Here is a 17,207-nt window from a genome sequence, read left to right as displayed (position 1 = left end):
CACCACTCTCGTGTTAGACTAAATGTTGAATAAATTAAGGTTTAGCCGTCAACATCACGGCAAATTATCGTCAGTCAAAGCATCCAGCACGGAAACCTTCGCTTGCATCGATTCCCACAGTCTGTGGGATATGCATAATTCTTAAACTGTACTACCTCCAGGATCGGTTTGTGAAAGAGGCTACAGATTAGAAACAGCCATACCCCATGCGGAAAAGTGCTAACTCGCCAAGGAAGGCATTGTGTTTAAAGGTCACTCGTTATAATGTATTGTTTTCTTTCGTTTCTGTTCTAAGGACAAGAATTTCAATTCAGTTTATTTTAATTCATATCGGTTTATTTTCCGGAAAGCTTCCTGGATGGAATTATGAGTAAAAAGCGTAATCAGCTGCTTGACGACACATAATCCCCTACTAGGCAGTAAGTAACCACGCAGGTAAGAATGCAATCACTATGAGGTGGCAATCGATCAACGTGGAGCAGAGGAAAGAAAAACAAAACAATACAGCTTTCATTTTAGCACAAAAGAAGCAAAAAGAAAGAAAAAATGCCATTGAAAAAAACTGGCTGATATGTAATAAGTGTATGTTTTCGTGTTTACAGAATCGACACTGCAACAGCATGCATACAATGAAATAAAGGAACTAAAGCAGATAAGAAAGAAAAAGAATCAATACACCCTTCATTTTAGCACACGCACACAAAACTTCTTGGTAGAAAAAACAAAACATTTATGGAAATACAAATAATGGAACGTTTTTAAATGAACAGACACGAATCGCAGCGTACATACAATAAAAAAACAATGGAACAACAAGGTAAGGATAAAAAAAAATAGGCACAAGAAACAAAGCAATGAAAGCTGTAGTCAAGAAGAGTAAGAGCAAATAGGTAAAAACGGTATGTTTCATGTACACATGAGTGACACTGCAACGACGTGCAGCACTGAAATTTATGCAATACTGAAAAAAAATTACAGCCAGCCTCATAAATAAAGGAGAAACACCATAAAAATTCAAAACGTAGAAAAAGAAACTTAATGTATGTTTACGAAACAATTTTAGCCTCCTTCAAACTCATGCCTTTTAAAACTCGTATTGTTCAGAAAGGTAGGTGAGTTTTGTTGCGAGCATTACAATCCATAACAACTGCAAAGCCTCGGAACCGTTTGAACTGCTGTAGGGCGCATATACACTTGAGAAGGTCTGAACAGCAAAGATTTACAGACTCCCTAAGTGCAGTGAGAGCTTTAGTGTCATTACGGAAACACAAAAATCCAGTAGTCGAGGCCTCACGTCTGTGTACTATGTATGCGTCTGACCAACATATTGTACGTCGAGTGACAAGCCACAGAGGCGTAGTGGGCAATATGCTTGCAGACGAATTTGCTACATCCATAACAGAGAGATCCTGTAACACTACCATAGCTATCCTTCCCACAGAATTGAAACCTTTCTTGCGCAGAACACTGAGAAACTTTTGGCAATCCATCTGGGACCGTGAAACCTCTGATAAACTTCATTTATTTAGCAAACGTACCGTATTGGCCTTCGGTAACAAAAGCGCGACAGACTGAGGACATGTTCTGTCGACTAAGAATAGGACACGCACACGGTACTCATTCTTGTTGACTGGTGGGAAAACTCCCCTCTGTGGTAGCTGTTGTGAGAGGCTGACCGTTCTCCACGTCTTGGTGGAGTGTCGGGAAGCAGAAGCTGAACGAAAAAAGCACTTTCCTCCAGCGTAAGAGAGAGAGAGAGAGAGAGAGAGAGACCTTTATTGAGCCGGGCTCGACATCTTCTTAGACGCCGTCGATGGAAGTGGTTCCCTCTTCACGGGACCCATATGCTTCCCTAGCCTCCTAGCCCCTGGAGATCAAAACGACCTGGTCTTCCAGGGCGGTGCTGGTTAGCAAGGTCTCCCATCGCTCGGTAAGGGTGGATGAGGGATGGGGTAGATTAGTGGGGCAGGTAAGAGATGGGGGGATTGTCATGATGAAATCGCATACTCCAATAACGTGTTGGAGAGTGCCAAATTGTGTCTTGCAGAAATTACATTCCTTCTCGTATATTTCCGGGTACATCTTGTTTTGGAGGTAAGGGTGCCGGAAGGATCCTGCCTGTATCAGCATGTAGATCGCTTGCTGTTCATTGCCTAGCGATTTGTGAGGATCGAGGTAACGGCGCCTCTCCGTCATCTAATGGTTCGTAATGCCTATATAACTAATTATGGACTGTGGCTCACCTTCCTCTACCCGGGGTTCCATCTCTCGGGCGAACTGGTGGGCAAGTTCGTTGCCCTCCAGCCCAGAGTGAGCCGCTGTCCATATCAACGCAAATTTCCTTTCAGGCACGTCGCGTTTACTCTTGGGAATATCTTGTGCCGCAAGAGACACCCACCACTTTGTGTAGCTGTTATACGCCTTTTACGAGTCAGTGACAATTCTTCCCACCTTGGGCTGCACGAGTGCTATCGCTATCGCGGCCTCTTCTGCCACCTCCGAAAAAGACGTCTTGATAGAGGCGCAGGTTACGAGCACATCCCGCGTCCCAACTGCAAGCGTGGCTTTCGATGAAAACTTGGGTAATGACGCGTTTGTGACGAGAGGGACCCCCTCTTCCTCTTCTACTATTTGATTTAAAGTCTCCATCAAGGCCGCTTATACGAGCCGCTCTGTGGCCGTCGTTACCACCCGACCTCATGTTTCGAGGCAGCTACTTACTGTCGATTTTATGTGCCCACAACCTGGGTAACGGCCCCGTTTCCTTCCGCTCTGCCTCTTGCCAATCCAACTTGTTAAGAACTCGACGTTCCGCCGACGTTTGACTGAGTCGAGCTCTTTGATTAGACAGATGAGCTTCTATTAACTCTTCGACGACGTTGTGCTTGGCCATGCCGAGAAGCTTGTCGGTCGAAGAATGCTCCATCATGCCCAGCGCCATCTTGGTTGCCTTGCGTATAATGACGTTCAACTGGTCCCTGTATTTCTTGACTAACTTGAGGTACGGCGCCGCGTAAACGATGCGCGACGTCACGAAGGCCTGGACGAGCGTCAGTGCATCGTCCTCTAATCCCCTTTGTCTGTTTGTGACTCTTCTGATCATGTTCGAAATTTGTTCCGTTGAAACCTTGATTTTGTCGATCGACGCCCCCGCCTTGCCATTGTTCTGGAAGATGACACCCAGGATACGTGCTTGCGTGGTTGGCGCTATGGTCGTCCCGTCGATGGTGATGCGGATGTTCTCTTGGTCTCCTTTCTTTCTTCTTGGCTTGATGACGAGTAACTCTGACTTCTGTGGCGAGCAACTGAGGCCGCACGATTCAGCGAACTCGTGCACGGTCTTTGCCACTCTCTGAAGGGTCTCCTCCATCCAACTCTCCGACCCTGCCCTCGACGTCCACACAGTGACATCGTCTGCATAGAGAGCGTGATCTATGCCCTTTATGTCTTCAAGCAAAGCCGGGAGAGGGAGGAGTGCCAGGTTGAAGATAAACGGCGAAAGAACCGATCCTTGTGGGGTGCCTCTGTCTCCCAGGTCTATCGGTTTCGACTTCTTCTCTCCAATTTTGATCGTTGCCGTTCTATTGCTTTTATGAAATCCTGCACATATTTGAATGTTCGCCTTCCGCATCCCGTTTGGCGCAGGTTACGGAGAATACTTCGTGTGTGACGTTATCGAAGGCCCCCTTGAGATCGAGTGGCAGGATAGCTCTTGGCGTAGGGGTCTTCGCTTGCTTGATAACCAGCTCGTGTAGTTGCACCAAGACGTCTTGCGTGCCCAGGTGCCTCCAGGATCCGTACATGGTCGGTGGCATCTGATCAGTGACGTCCAAATGTCTCTGTAGTCTTCTGAACACCATACGCTCGACCACCTTCCCTACACACGACGTGATGGAGATGGGGCGCAGATTGTCAACGTGAGGTGGTTTCCCCGACTTGGGAATGAAATGCACCTCCGCTTCTTTCCATTCTTTTGGTAACGAACCCTTCTCGCAGGACGCGTTGGCGAGGTTTAGCAGTTCAGCTCGGCTTTTGTCGCTTATATCTTTTAGCATATTGTATGTAACGCCGTCAATACCCGGTGCGCGACCTTGATTACTTTCATTGATGGCCGCAAGCAGCTCCAGTTCGGTGACGGCTTCGTCCATCTCGACGTTGCTATCCCCTTCATACTCTTGAGTCGGCTTACCGCTCTTCTCGGTCTTCAGGTATTTACTTGTGAGTTCACGAATGAGCTTTTCCCCGTCCCCGTCGTAACAGTTGATCGTTCTTGTGACGTCTTAAGCGCATGCGCTCTTGCTTTATAACGGATCTATGAGGTGTCGCAACAGCTTCCAAGACTTCTTCGTAGACAGTGTGCCTTGCAGGTCGTCACACATCTTCATGCAATTTTCCCTGCATAGTTGTTCCGCATACTCGGTCACCTGCTTGTTGAGCGCGTGTATACCTCTGCGAAGCTTCTTGTTATGTCTTTGCCTCTTCCACCTTCGAGTAAGACCGTGCCTGGTCGCCCACATGTGACTAAGCCTGCTGTCTACGGAGGGAATTTGCGTGGTTGTAGTAGTGTTCTGCGTAAATTTCTTTACAAATTCGCGTTCCTTTTTCGCCCATGCCTCGTACGTCTTGGTGTCTTAGTCCTAGTCCTCGTCTTCACTGTCTGCGCTTCTACGTAACCGGTACCAGTCTGTAATGTTGGCTTGACCCAGTTTCGCCTTGATGTCGGTCCCCCCGAGGTTTACACAAATTATATCGTGATCCGAGCCAAGATTTACCTTCGTGTTACGCCAAGTTACGTCGAGGTTCCCCCGAACTATAGCGTCAGGTCAGGAGTGGTGTCCCTGACCGTGCTAGTGCCTGTCCTGGTCGTTACTCCCGGTTCGTTAACCACCTCCACGTCGTGATCCTCTATATGGCTTTAACCAATTGGTTTCCTCTTTTGGACGAATATTTGTAACCCCACATCGTGTGGGCGGCGTTGAAATCTCCTAGCACTAAAATCGGTGTTGTTCTTGCTTCTTTAATGCAGTCCAATATGGTGCCTTCAAAGTCAATGACCTTGCTTGACGGTCGGCAATGAGCATTGAGGACGAACACGTTCTTGTCCCCCCCCCCCCACTCTTCTGCTGTGAATTTCGATGAGCGTATGTTCGCAACCTCGCTGAGTGGTCACGTGCTGTGTGGCCGCCACGTTGCTGCGGACCAAGATCGCAGTACCCTTTTCGCTAGGGTCCGTATACGTGATGTATCCCGAGGGCTTGGCCCGGCCGTTGGTCTCTTGTAACGCTACGATATCCGGTTTCTGGTCCAATTTATCAACGTGTAGTTGCAACTCCCCTATCTTGTTTTTAATACTCCTACAGTTCCATTGAAATAACGTCGCAGCTTCTTTCTGCTTTCCTTTAGTCTTCGTCATTTTCTACTTTTTGAGCGGTAGATTTGCGCACGGAACCAACTTATCGCGGCTGGACCCGTAGATTAAGTCGTGATGACTTCATCTTGGCAATGGTGAGATGCTTATTATTCGCATTCAACGTCATGACTCTAGCGGAGAGTTGGCTGCATTTGGCCTCCCCATTATCCATTCTTACTGTTAGACTGTTCACTTGCGCAGACATTTGAGAAACTTGGCTGGAGATTTGCGTCGGCCTCGGCCTTCTCTTCCTCCATGGCAACCACTTCCGTTTCTGTCTGTGGAGCTTGCGTCACTGACTGCGTCAACGCCGGTGACGTGATCAGCGCCGGTAGCGTGATCAGCTTCGTCGCCGCTGGAGCAGCGCTGGTATTGTCTCTCTTGGGTACTTTCCTTTTAACTACACTGACGTCATTATCACTGTTCTTTGTTCTACTGAGCGTCTAGATACGCTCCATCATTCCTTTTATCTGAGTGTTTTGGCTCTTTATTTGATTGTTCTGCCTCTCTATCATCTCCTTGAGTTCGAAACAGTGCCTACACTCGTTGTCCTTGGAAGGGTGGGAGGAGGTGAGGGGAGGGCAATTGCTAATGTCAAGAGCGAGGGGAGACCCCGCTGCCCAGCCCACCTGTTTCTGGGCGCCGTTACTCCACCGGGTCTTCGACTTGGACCTCGAACGAGATTCGCGCCTGCGAACCCCAGCGGCCGATGGTGACCTGGTATCGCTCGTGCTTCCACCTCGCCTTGTCTGGGAGCGGCTGCGACGCCCGCCCGGCGCCTGGCGCGCTGTCTGCTGTCACGCTTGCCCCCACGGCTGCTGCCGCTGCTGCTGCACCTGTTCTCGTTGCTGACGTTCCCAACGCCGTTTACGAACGACGTATGACGTCTTGAACCTCGCTGTACACTCCTTGTCCGCGTGAGGTGGTTGCCCCCGCAGAGGCTGCACTTGGGGTTACTGTAAGCGTGGCTTTCTTCGGGATTCTTCATGCCGCAACCACGGCATATCTTGTCTTCGGGGTTACCGATGCCACATTCCACTTCATCCGGTATTGTTTCCGGGAGCAGAACCAACAAATCAGTGTTAAATTTTTAGAAGGTGTCGATTTATTGCGCGTTATAAGCCAACTTTATTCGCAGCACATCCTCTCACTAGAGGCTGATACTGCGATAGTAGCGACCTACATGTCACATGCTTCAGGGCCTTAAGGGCCTTGTTGAGGGAGCAGTGCTGCTTGTAGCGAAATTTTAGGGAATCACTTCTTCGTTTTACGTCGTTTCTCCATAGCATATGTCATGTATCATTGCCTAGTTTTATTACCAATATATTTGCGCACTTTCTAACGAACATTTTTTAGGCCTTTATACAGTCGTGTTTCATCCACGTCTTGATATTCGCTATTCATTAACTACGAGATCTAGTTGGCCACTTCTGCCCCTTGCGCCAATAAACCCCACTCATAATCTTCATCATCGAAGATGCGAGACTCGTAAGGAAATACCTAACATCATTTGAAGAAGAAAAATGAAATGCGCGTAGAATACGAAAACTATACATATATTCAACACTTACAATAATAAAGTTTAGAAATGAGCTGCAGGCTCGAGCAAAATTATCATGGTTTGCAACTTGCCTTGACGTTTTTTTTTTGTAGGAAGAAAAGTCCCGATGCTTTCTTTTGTTCTCGTAACCCGTACCAATGTGCAGTAATAATGCGAGACGCCAAAGAACTTGATAAATTTGTATTTTGAGTTTTACGGGGAGGAGTTGTTGGCAACGAGAAAGAGCGCCCCGTACTTGAATGTTTTCAGCGCGTGCTACGTGCCTGCACATCCGAGCTAAGATGTGACCTGAAAAGCGCTCCAAGAATTTTGTGGTCGTTGACGATTTCGATACATTTGATTGTCATATTTGACGACATACTATGGCGTATAAATTTTGTCTCTGAAAAACAAATACTTTCCTTCGGATTGATATTGATACAGTTTGACATTTACCATAAGAAGGGTTTTGAAGAATAATATTACATTTTATATTAAGGTCATTTGTATCAAGACCAGAAATGTCTAAACTGGTGCCATCCGCGTATATAACAAGTTTTACTGTTTGGTCAAGGTGAATGGCATCATTTATAGGCTTTTAAAAGCAGGGGCCCAGTATACTTCACTGAGGCACTCCATGCAACATCGTTAAAAATTCCTATTCGATATTTTTTCAGGAAAACTGACCATCTATGGTTAAATAAGTCGAATGCTAGTAATTCAAGAGGCTTGCCATGGCAGTTGGTATGTTAATATGTCGGGATTCAGACTCTAAAGCTTTAGTAAAATCATTAAATAGGCCTGAACTGAAAATATACCTTGAAAATTTTCCCTTTTGCTTATATTATAGTTAATAGAGTTGATTCCGAAGAAAGACCCTTTATGAATCCAAACTGCGATACAGTTAAAATATTGTTAACTTCGAGAAATTATGATACATGCGCGAAAACTACTTTTTTTCTAGGCCCTTAGAGAAAGCCGCAATGACACAAATAGGTAAATATCTGGCTGCATTTATCTTGTAGCCAGCTTTAAATATGACCTTCGCTGTGGTTCTTTTCCTGGAGCCGGAAAGAACGCCAGACAAAGAAATAAAATTAAAGACGTAGCTTGTGCCATATGCAACTTTCTAAAAATTTGGTGCAGCTAAAACAAAGGACCTGGTATATTGCAAAGGTTGCAATAAACCCAAATGATTTGGCTACAGAAAACCCATAACCTGTGCTTTATTTATACGATTAATACGAAATATAAAAGAGGTGGCTAGATAACCGAGCATACCGGGAAAACCAAACTACAAATCTTGTATACCGAATGAAAATTGCTGAAAAAAAAAAACGATGGTTCAGCAGTTATTACTACCGCTTCCAATTATGCCAAAAGCGTTGGTTTTGCCAGGCACTAAATATCAAGCGTGCCATTTTTTTCAAGCGCAAACTCGGCGTGACGTTTAGTTCTCTCTCCACACTTTGAAACAGCTGCTAACAGCCAGATATCCACTTTCGAACACTCGTCTCAGAAATTTTCTGCGTTTACTAGTGTTAGCTTGCCCTTTGACACTTGTTAGCTCGAAACTGAGTGGTGTATATTTCTGAGAATTCATTTCAAGGAGTTGTTTCACCCAGCGGTTTGTATCATGTTTCCAGCCTCTTTACCTCGGTGACGTTTCTAATAATAATAAAGAAAGAAGGTCCGGCAAAATCTCTTTCACGATGCATGTTGACGTCAAAGCGTTTCGCATTGAAGCAGTGCAGCGACACGTACCGTATCGCCATTAATGAAACACGTCATGCACTAGGCCTTTCTTTTTTTTTTGTCATTAAGCAGTGGCAGATACCCAGTTGGCGGGAAAGAGGTTACGCGCGGACAGCCAAGACATACCGTAAGCTAGGCTATATTCCTAAACAACGTTATTTGCAATGAAAGGAAGACTTGAAAAAATTTTGGTACTGAGTTTGAAATTCGATTTATCTTACGTAATAATAATAGTGATGACAATAGTCTGTCTGTCTGTCTGTCTGTCTGTCTGTCTTTCTGTCTGTCTGTCTGTCTGTCTGTCTGTCTGTCTGTCTGTCTGTCTGTCTGTCTGTCCGTCCGTCCGTCCGTCCGTCCGTCCGTTACTCCACTCGACTCGACCATAAAGAATGTAAATATATAGCTTTCTGAACAGATGTATGCCGCCAGAAAATTAAAACCTCGTACCAACCACGCTTACATATTATTAGGTTTGTAAAAGCAATAATCTTTCTCATACAGGACGAGAGGGCGGGAGAAGGAAAAGATGACCTGAGAAGCCAAGAAAATGCTACTATTGTGGACACGACAACGGTTGCGGGCAAACGGAAGGTACGCCACGGAACGTTTCTGCCATTTCTTCGCAAAAACAGCATGCAGATTTGACAAGCGGACAACTGACACAAGGTGTGCCGACGCAAAGCCACATTGAAGCACTGTAGGGTCTAGGCGACACTATACGGAAGCGGTCGCACGTCAAATGAACACTTCTGGGCCCACGGTGGCTTTGCGGCTATGACATCGCTCACAGTCGCGCAATCCACCCCAGCCGCAGCAGCCGCATTTAGACGGGAGCGAAATACAAATGACGCTCGCGTACTTAGGCTTAAGGTGCTCGTTAAAGAACCACAGAGGGTCAAAATCAATCCGGAGTTCACCACTACGGCACGTGTTATAATCGGATTGTGGTTTTAGTATGTGCAGCTCCATAATTCAATTAAAGTTCAGCACTTATGCCACGAAATCGACGTGCCATGTGATGCAATGATAATGCTCAACCCTCTCAGAGATAATGAATCAGTGGCGCACAACAACGCCTCAAGGAAACGCGTCTCCCTATGTGTTCTCTGTGCTACGCAAACAGCAGTGGCGAACGCAAGGTAACTTTTAACACTTTTAACATCAACTCACCGCTCTCGTGTTGGACTAAGCGTTTAAGAAATCAAACACTCGCCCTCATCGTCACCGCTAATATCGTCGATCGGTCTTGACTGTGAGAGTGTGGTGACTTGACCTTGCTTATTGACCGTGGTGGGAACGGTCTTCCTGAACGGGTACTGTGCCGCGTCTACGAAACAGGCTACGATTTTCTTATCACCTATTTCGCGCAGGTTGGACGATCCGCGTGCCAGCCTTCTGGGTTGACGGTGCGCGGGGTTCATCTTCCGCGGGAGTGTGCAAACCGTGTAGTAGTGGCGTGTGTCCGTCAGAACGCTTTGGTATGTATTCTCGATTGCTGTAGTGCCATAGCCTAGTTTGGCTAGGATTTCTCTATCCTGTTTGGTTCCAGAGAGTCTTGTCAATTGAGCCCGTTCTTGAGCTTCGTAGATTTCTTAAATTGTATTGTGTACCTCCAGTTGCAGCAGGAGCTCTGTCTCGGTGTTCTTGAGGATTCCCAGCGCTAGTTTGACCAGCTTCCTCAGTTTCACGTTGAGTTTGTCCTTCTACGCTACCTTCCATCTGTGCATGGTCGCCTCGTACGTGAAGTTGCATAACGCAAAGGCGTGTGTTAGCTGGAGGAGATTTTCTTCCTTAAGGACGCACTGTACTGGCTTGTACAGATTGGAAATCTGAATACCGGACAGTGTATCAAGGCTGCGAAGATATTGAGGTTTTTATCAGGTCCCACGGTCTGTAAACTTATGGCGCCCACATCACATTGGTAAAAAAAGCCGGCAGATCCCACCCCCTGTGGGAATCGACGTTATGCGAAGCCATGTGCGGGGAGCCTACCAAGTTAACGAAACGACTCTCAGAGCACCAAGGCGTAGGCGGTTGCTTCATGACCTACATGACACGCATGTCATGACATTCATGTTATGACCTATTATTCATGTTCGTCGTACACTCTTGTCATTTACATGACATGATATACATGACACACATGTCATGGCCTGTCATTTATATTCGTCATTTACTCTTGTCATACTGTGCCGATTTTTGTGCGCACCAAGACGTAGGTGGCTGTTTCATGAGCTACATGACAGGCATGTCATGATATTAGTGTCATGGCCTATCATGTATGTTCGAAATACACTCTTGCTACTATGCCAAATTTGGTGCATAACAAGACGTATGCGGATGTTTCATGACATACATGACACGCGTATCATGATATTCATGTCATGACCTATCATTTATGTTCGCCATAGACTCTTGTCATACTATGCAAATTTTGGTGCATACCAATTAGCGAAACGACCACGAGAGCACGAGGACGTAGGCGGCTGTTTCATGACCGACATAACACACATGTCATAATATTCATGTCATGACCGATTAGTTATGTTCGTCATGTACGTTTGTCATCATATGCTAATTGTGATGCATACCAAATTAAGGAAACGACTATGTGAGCACCAAGACGATAAATAGATAGATAGATAGATAGATAGATAGATAGATAGATAGATAGATAGATAGATAGATAGATAGATAGATAGATAGATAGATAGATAGATAGATAGATAGATGCTGTCAAAGTGGTAAATGATCGCAAAGAAATGCTTCGTATTTAATAACATGTGGAATGCAGTGGGGCTGCGCTAATTCTACCTACCTGTCTGGTCCAAAATGAACACAGCAAGCGGTCACACTTTTTTTTTTTCTGGTCTACGACACCATCTGGCTTTTCTTTATTCCCGCGCACAGCCTGAAGTCCAACCGGGAGACAGCGCGACTCCATTCTTGTCGCAATGCCGCCGCGCTCCAACCATGAGACGTTACGACCCTGGGGGTCGAGCACGCCTGGTAGAACCGCTTGTGTTCATTGGAGAAGCCACCGACACCTAAACGACTCACTTGAGCTCTCTCCGCAACGATGGCGGTCAGGTAGAAGTCTTCAAAAGGGAAGAAGCACTCGTCGTGTGTGAGCTCCTCTAGTGCGGCAATGCTGTCACCAGATATTAGGTACCCGGACCCCGAGAGGTATGGGTGATAGGTATCTGGCGCGTATTCTTTCCGAGACACATACCACTTGGAGGATACGTTGCGAATTGGTGTAGTATTGCGATGCAGATAGCCCCACATTGTGCGTTTGACTCCCTCCAAACCGTTGACGACGACGGCGAGGTCCCATACGCTGACGAGCATGTCGTCGTCGGTCTTCAGCACAAAATTAACCCCAGAGCACTTTTCCCGAGCCCAGCGGATCAGCATCACAGTCTTGTAGGTGAGGTTCCTGTAGGCGTCGAGAAAGTCTCCCTGAACGATATCACCGTATAGGCCGTGTTCGGCGAATACCTTGCGCTGTACTTCCTGGTCCAGTGTCTTTCCCAGCAGGAAGACGACAACGAAGTCCATTTTGAGGGCCGTGCCGCCCCAGGTATCCCGGATCGCTGCCCGAGCCTCGAAGTGGTCCGTGGTTGAAGTGACACCGATAAGCACCGAAGGTCGCTTAGCAGCCCGTTCACAATATTGTGCCGCCTGTGTCACGTAATTGATGGCAGGCATCGTATTTCCAGGACCACAGTGTGTCGACGAGGGAGATCGTTTAGTTTGATAACGGGCATACTTGTAGACATATATGGTGACGAAACCAACGGAGAGCGCTGAGAGTATCAAAAGCGTACGCGCTACACTGAGTCCTTTCATGTTGATGTTAGGAATTAAGATCGCCAAAGGAAAAATCGCGAGTTTGAAATACCATTTCGTGTGGCATTTGCGATATCGCTAACATGTGGCGGCAACGTTCGTGTTGTTTATTGCTTAAGCAGCGTCGGTCGAAGGAAGCATGTGGTTTGAACAAGCATTGCTGTTGTGTTTCTGTCCTCGAAGAAATAATATAAATATTCTTGCCACACTTAATATGACATTTGACACGTGATTGACACGAGCAAGACCCCTTCCCGAACTACAGCTTTTTGTTCACCAACAAATGGCAAGATGCCTGTTTAGAATAGGCGACGCTCTATCTCGATACGGCACGGGCGACATCTGGCGAAAATATGTGGTTTTAGAGGAAGCTTTAGCTAGGGCCCAGCTCTGTCGCGGCCTGTTCAAATACATGTAAAACGCAAAAACCTTTTTCTGAGATAACCCCTGGAGCGATTTTAATGAGATTTGTCGCATTTGATTGAGAAAGCTAAATTCTAGTGACTGTTTCTAGCGGAATTTCGATTAAGGCCCTGAATTTTGTTAAAAAGGTTTTCGAAAATTGGAAAGTTTGAAAAAAGATTAAAGCACTAAGTTTACAGATTCATAGCTCTGTATAAAAAACAGATATCGCGCTTCTGTAAACGGTATACATTAGATCATTGAAAGCGGACATATTCGATTCGTCATTTTATATCTTACATGAATGTTTCACGTTGTTTACAAGGGTTCTACAAAAGCTGCATTTTCATATTATTAATTTTTTTTTTAGATTCATGTGTAACATATCAATTTTGTCCGCCTTAGATGTACTATTAGATGCAATTCACGGGATTGTATTATCAATTTTCGTTGCTGAGTTACAGAGTTGTAAACTTGATAGTTTCGTCTTTCGAAAATTTTCGACGTTTGCCAATTCTTAATAAAAAAAAATTGACGACCTAAATCAAAAAGCCGAAACCAACAGTCACTAGATTTTAAGTTTTTGTTTTAAATGCAACAAACCTTGTCAAACTTGGTGCAGTGGTTGCCGAGAAAAACGAATTCTCATTTTACATGTATTTAGATAGGAGCACTCGAGCTAAGGCTTCCTCATGAAGGGGCCCTGAACAACCCCTCGCGCTTGGTGAAATAACATAGTCCGCGGGTAGCATATGCGGTTGTGAACGTCTCAGCCAAGTTCTGCTGTCGTACGCGGTCTGCGGAGCTCGCAAGCGGAGCGCGAATTCGCCGTTTTCTCAAACGCTCTTGTTTCAAAAACCCCATGGTCCTCCCTCTTTTATGTGTGTTCTATTTCGTCATAAAGCACACTCCAATAAGCGGCTGCTATTGGTAGCTGCGCTAGGCTACACCGCGACCGCCGCGAGGTGCCGCCACAAGTCCAGTGGCTAAGCGCATATAGTTTCCTACAATTTTTGTTGGAAACTCTATGGCTAAGCGGACTGCGGCTCTCTGAGGACAGCCGCGTTTGGCTTACGTTTAGCGTGGCATAGACACCAAATCGGAAATTTGAACTGCGCACCACGGTGACGTCTCCGCCGTAGCCTTCGTAGTTCAAGGCATTGGAGGAGGAAGGGGAGCACAGCTGACGCCGTGTTCGATTGCCGATAACTCCGCTTCTGCTGAACGCATTGAAGTACGCTTTGCGGCAAAGTGGTTCGGAAATAGCCTATCTTCACTTCAAATGTCTTTCTGCGATAAAAATTTGTTCAGGGCCCCTTTAAGAGCGGCTGGATGCGATATTGCGCTGCTAGTGTTCCGAAATGCCTTGTCTCGCCCTGCCAGTTTCCGCATGCTTTCGCAGCCAATGTCGGCCTCAGATGCACCGCTTGTTGTGTCGTGCACGTAAGTAGAAATGGAGATTACACGAATGGGCGCGCGCTATGAATGTTTCGTGCGTGGCTGTTATATGTCGTTGTACTCAGTTGCTCAAAATTCTGTGTGTTTCAGCGGACACTGAAGAAAATGTTTAAAGGTTGCCTGTGCCAGATAGCACAATTCTAGATCATGAGGTGGTCTACTCGAAGAGGTGGACATTACTGGCACAAAGATTGAAGTGCATGATCGACTAAGTAACAAAAATTCGCTAATTACGTTTTAAACTAATAACTTTCTGACCCATACTGTAGTTTACAAATACCAGCCGCGGAGTTCACAAGGCGGATCCACTTGGAACGAATTCTCAGGATGACGCCAGTTTCGAGATATTAATCCCAAATCTTTGCGGAGAAATATGCGCTGGCGTTCCAGTTACTTTTGTGCTTCCGAGCATGAAACGACGTTTTCTTGAGAGCGGTGGGGTTGGGCGCGCAAGTCGCTGAAGCCCCTTCAGTGACTCATTGGACTCCTCCGTTCGCGGCTCGCGTCTTTCATATGCCGCTCCGCGTTGTCTCTTTCATCTCTCGCTTTCGTGCTCGTTCGCTTGGTTACGCCGCCGCCGCTCGTCGCAGCAGCGCGCCAGCTGCGCTCTAAAACAAGATAGTGAGGCATTGACGCTTGCGCAGCCCTGTTTCTGCGCACGCACACTAGTCACATGCGGCTTGCTCTCCTCGCGGTTACGACTCGACCTCAAGTGTCGCTGTTTCACGTGCACGAAAGACACAGGACACGAAAACGGTTAAGTTACGTCTTGCCTTGTTAGTCAAGTCTCGCTACACTTGCCGTAACACAACAATCGTTGCGGAAGTTAGGAAGTCGACACGCGCACTCGGTGGCTTTGAGCTTTTGTACCCACCGTGCACTAAAACGCCGTGAGCACCGAGAGCTTTTCTTCCGGAAAATGAGTCATGTAGACTCGTAATGAAAACGCCGAACGGCCGTAAACGGCATTACTATCCCAAGCCCGCAGCGTAGGAAGGCAAAACACGCGTTACCGCGTGGTTTACAGCAGCAAAGCGAATTCCCTCATGAGTGACACGTTGCGGGCACAAATTCGCTTTTCTATGTGAAGCCAACATCGATTGGCGTTCGTTCAGGCGCCGCGCAAAACTCGTGCGGCGTATGCACACCAAACGAGTACGAGCTTCTCACGTGTCTCCGTGTGCGTCGCAGGGCTGTTGCATGAGTCGCGTCCTTTCTCGCTGGTTGTTGGTGTAGACAACGAGGGTCAGTTGCGTCGGACTTGTGTCCGTGTCCTTTATGTGCGTCTGTACATACTTATAGCATACATCACCACCACCACCACCACCACGACCACCACCACCAGCACCACCACCACCACCAGCACCACCACCACCAGCACCACCACCACCACTATCATCACCATCATCATCATGATCATCATCGTCGTCGTAATCATTATCATATTTTATGTCCACTGCAGGACGAAGGCCTCTCCCTGCGATCTCCAATTACCCCTGTTCTGCGGCAACCGATTTACAACTTGCGCCTGGAAATTTTCTAATTTCACCACCCCGCCTAGTCTTCTGCCATCCTCAACTGCGCTTTCCTTTTCTCGGCACCCATTCTGTAACCCTAATGGTCGAGCGGTTATATAACCTACGCATTACATTACCTAACCATCTCTATTTCCTTCTCCTAATGTATTACAATATCGGCTATCCCCGTTAGCTCTCTGATGCAGGTCCCTTTCTCGAAACGGTGGTCCCGGCGACGTTCATTGTCCGACCACTGTTAGCACCTCCAGCCTCGATCTTGCTTTGAACTTCTGTTTTGCTTGGAAGCTACACTCGTGAATTATAATCAAGCAGTCGTGACGTGCATGATAAAGTTTTGTTCCTCTCGCCGCGGTAACTGTATAAATATTTGGTGGAGCTCGTGGGCGTCAGGTCAAAATGCACTTGCAGTCTATTTCTGGGAATAACACGCAGCGTCAGACTGACGTCTAAAATAAGTATGCTATAAATATGTTTGACAGCTGCTGGTAAGTGGCACTTGAATTTCGCGAGACTTCCTACTACCTTTGCCCTTTGTGTAGCAACATGGTTAACGTGGATGTCCCAAGAAAGATGCTTTTGAAAGAAAAACACACAAAATGACTTTATACTGAGTAAAAAATTCTATACGTGAATTGGCTAAGATTCAACTTGGGCGCTGCAGATGATTGTCGAGGTGTGAAGGTAATAGCTGTTGCTTTAGCAATGTTAATTTCAAGAGAATTCATTACGCTTCACTTGTGTAAATCGCGCAGAGTTTCATTAATATTACTTTGGAGAGTTTTATAACAATGACTGCCTAAAAAAAAAAACATGGCTGTATCTTCTGCACTAGTTATGTGCTGCGCGACATAGTTGTGTAATGTTGTTTATATAGAAGTTAAATTGGAGCGGGCTCCCTTTGGGGACACTTGCGGTAACTGCTTTGTACGGAGATAAATTGCCCTGAATGAAAACACATTGCAGTTTATGTTGCAGGTAAGATGTTATGAGCGCGGCTCTAATTCCATATAATTCAAGTCATTTAGTAATTGTTAAATGCTTTTAGCTTTCAAATGGCTTCGAGAAGTCAGTGTATATGCCAGCTACCAGTTGTTCTTCAGCGAAGGCACTTAGAAGGATTTTGCATGATATCTAGCGTACGAAGAATCGATTTGTATACCTCTAACAACCGCTACAGATCTGCAGGTTAACGGCTCTGTTACTACGGGATCACGCCATGTAGCAAATACGGTCATTAAATATTCTCACTTAA

The 17,207-nt window shown here is 46.3% G+C and overlaps 1 protein-coding gene and 2 long non-coding RNA genes across 4 annotated transcripts in view; 1 reads left to right on the top strand and 2 right to left on the bottom strand.

The window, feature by feature from the left end:
* Window positions 1–10,228, top strand: part of LOC142559601 (uncharacterized) — a 227,424-nt gene extending 217,196 nt beyond the window's left edge. Inside the window, exons 2-3 of the long non-coding RNA XR_012823170.1 lie at window positions 9,207–9,296; window positions 10,076–10,228. This is a non-coding gene — a long non-coding RNA (uncharacterized LOC142559601). The remainder of the gene's footprint in view (window positions 1–9,206; window positions 9,297–10,075) is intronic.
* Window positions 1–17,207, bottom strand: part of LOC142559600 (uncharacterized) — a 52,546-nt gene that overhangs the window by 23,256 nt on the left and 12,083 nt on the right. The window lies entirely within an intron of this gene.
* On the bottom strand, window positions 11,577–12,549 carry LOC142559828 (beta-1,3-galactosyltransferase 1-like). The gene has a single exon (XM_075671504.1). The coding sequence runs from the start codon at window positions 12,414–12,416 to the stop codon at window positions 11,577–11,579; it is 840 nt and encodes a 279-aa protein (XP_075527619.1). The 5' UTR covers window positions 12,417–12,549.

The sequence above is a fragment of the Dermacentor variabilis genome, chromosome 10 (assembly GCF_050947875.1).
Source record: "Dermacentor variabilis isolate Ectoservices chromosome 10, ASM5094787v1, whole genome shotgun sequence".
NCBI classification, from domain to species: Eukaryota; Metazoa; Arthropoda; class Arachnida; order Ixodida; family Ixodidae; genus Dermacentor; species Dermacentor variabilis.
This window is presented reverse-complemented; position numbering and strand designations above follow the sequence as displayed.

Excerpts from the sequence above, each read along its gene's own strand:
- LOC142559828 (XM_075671504.1), bottom strand. The coding sequence starts at position 12,416 with ATGCCTGCCATCAATTACGTGACACAGGCGGCACAATATTGTGAACGG.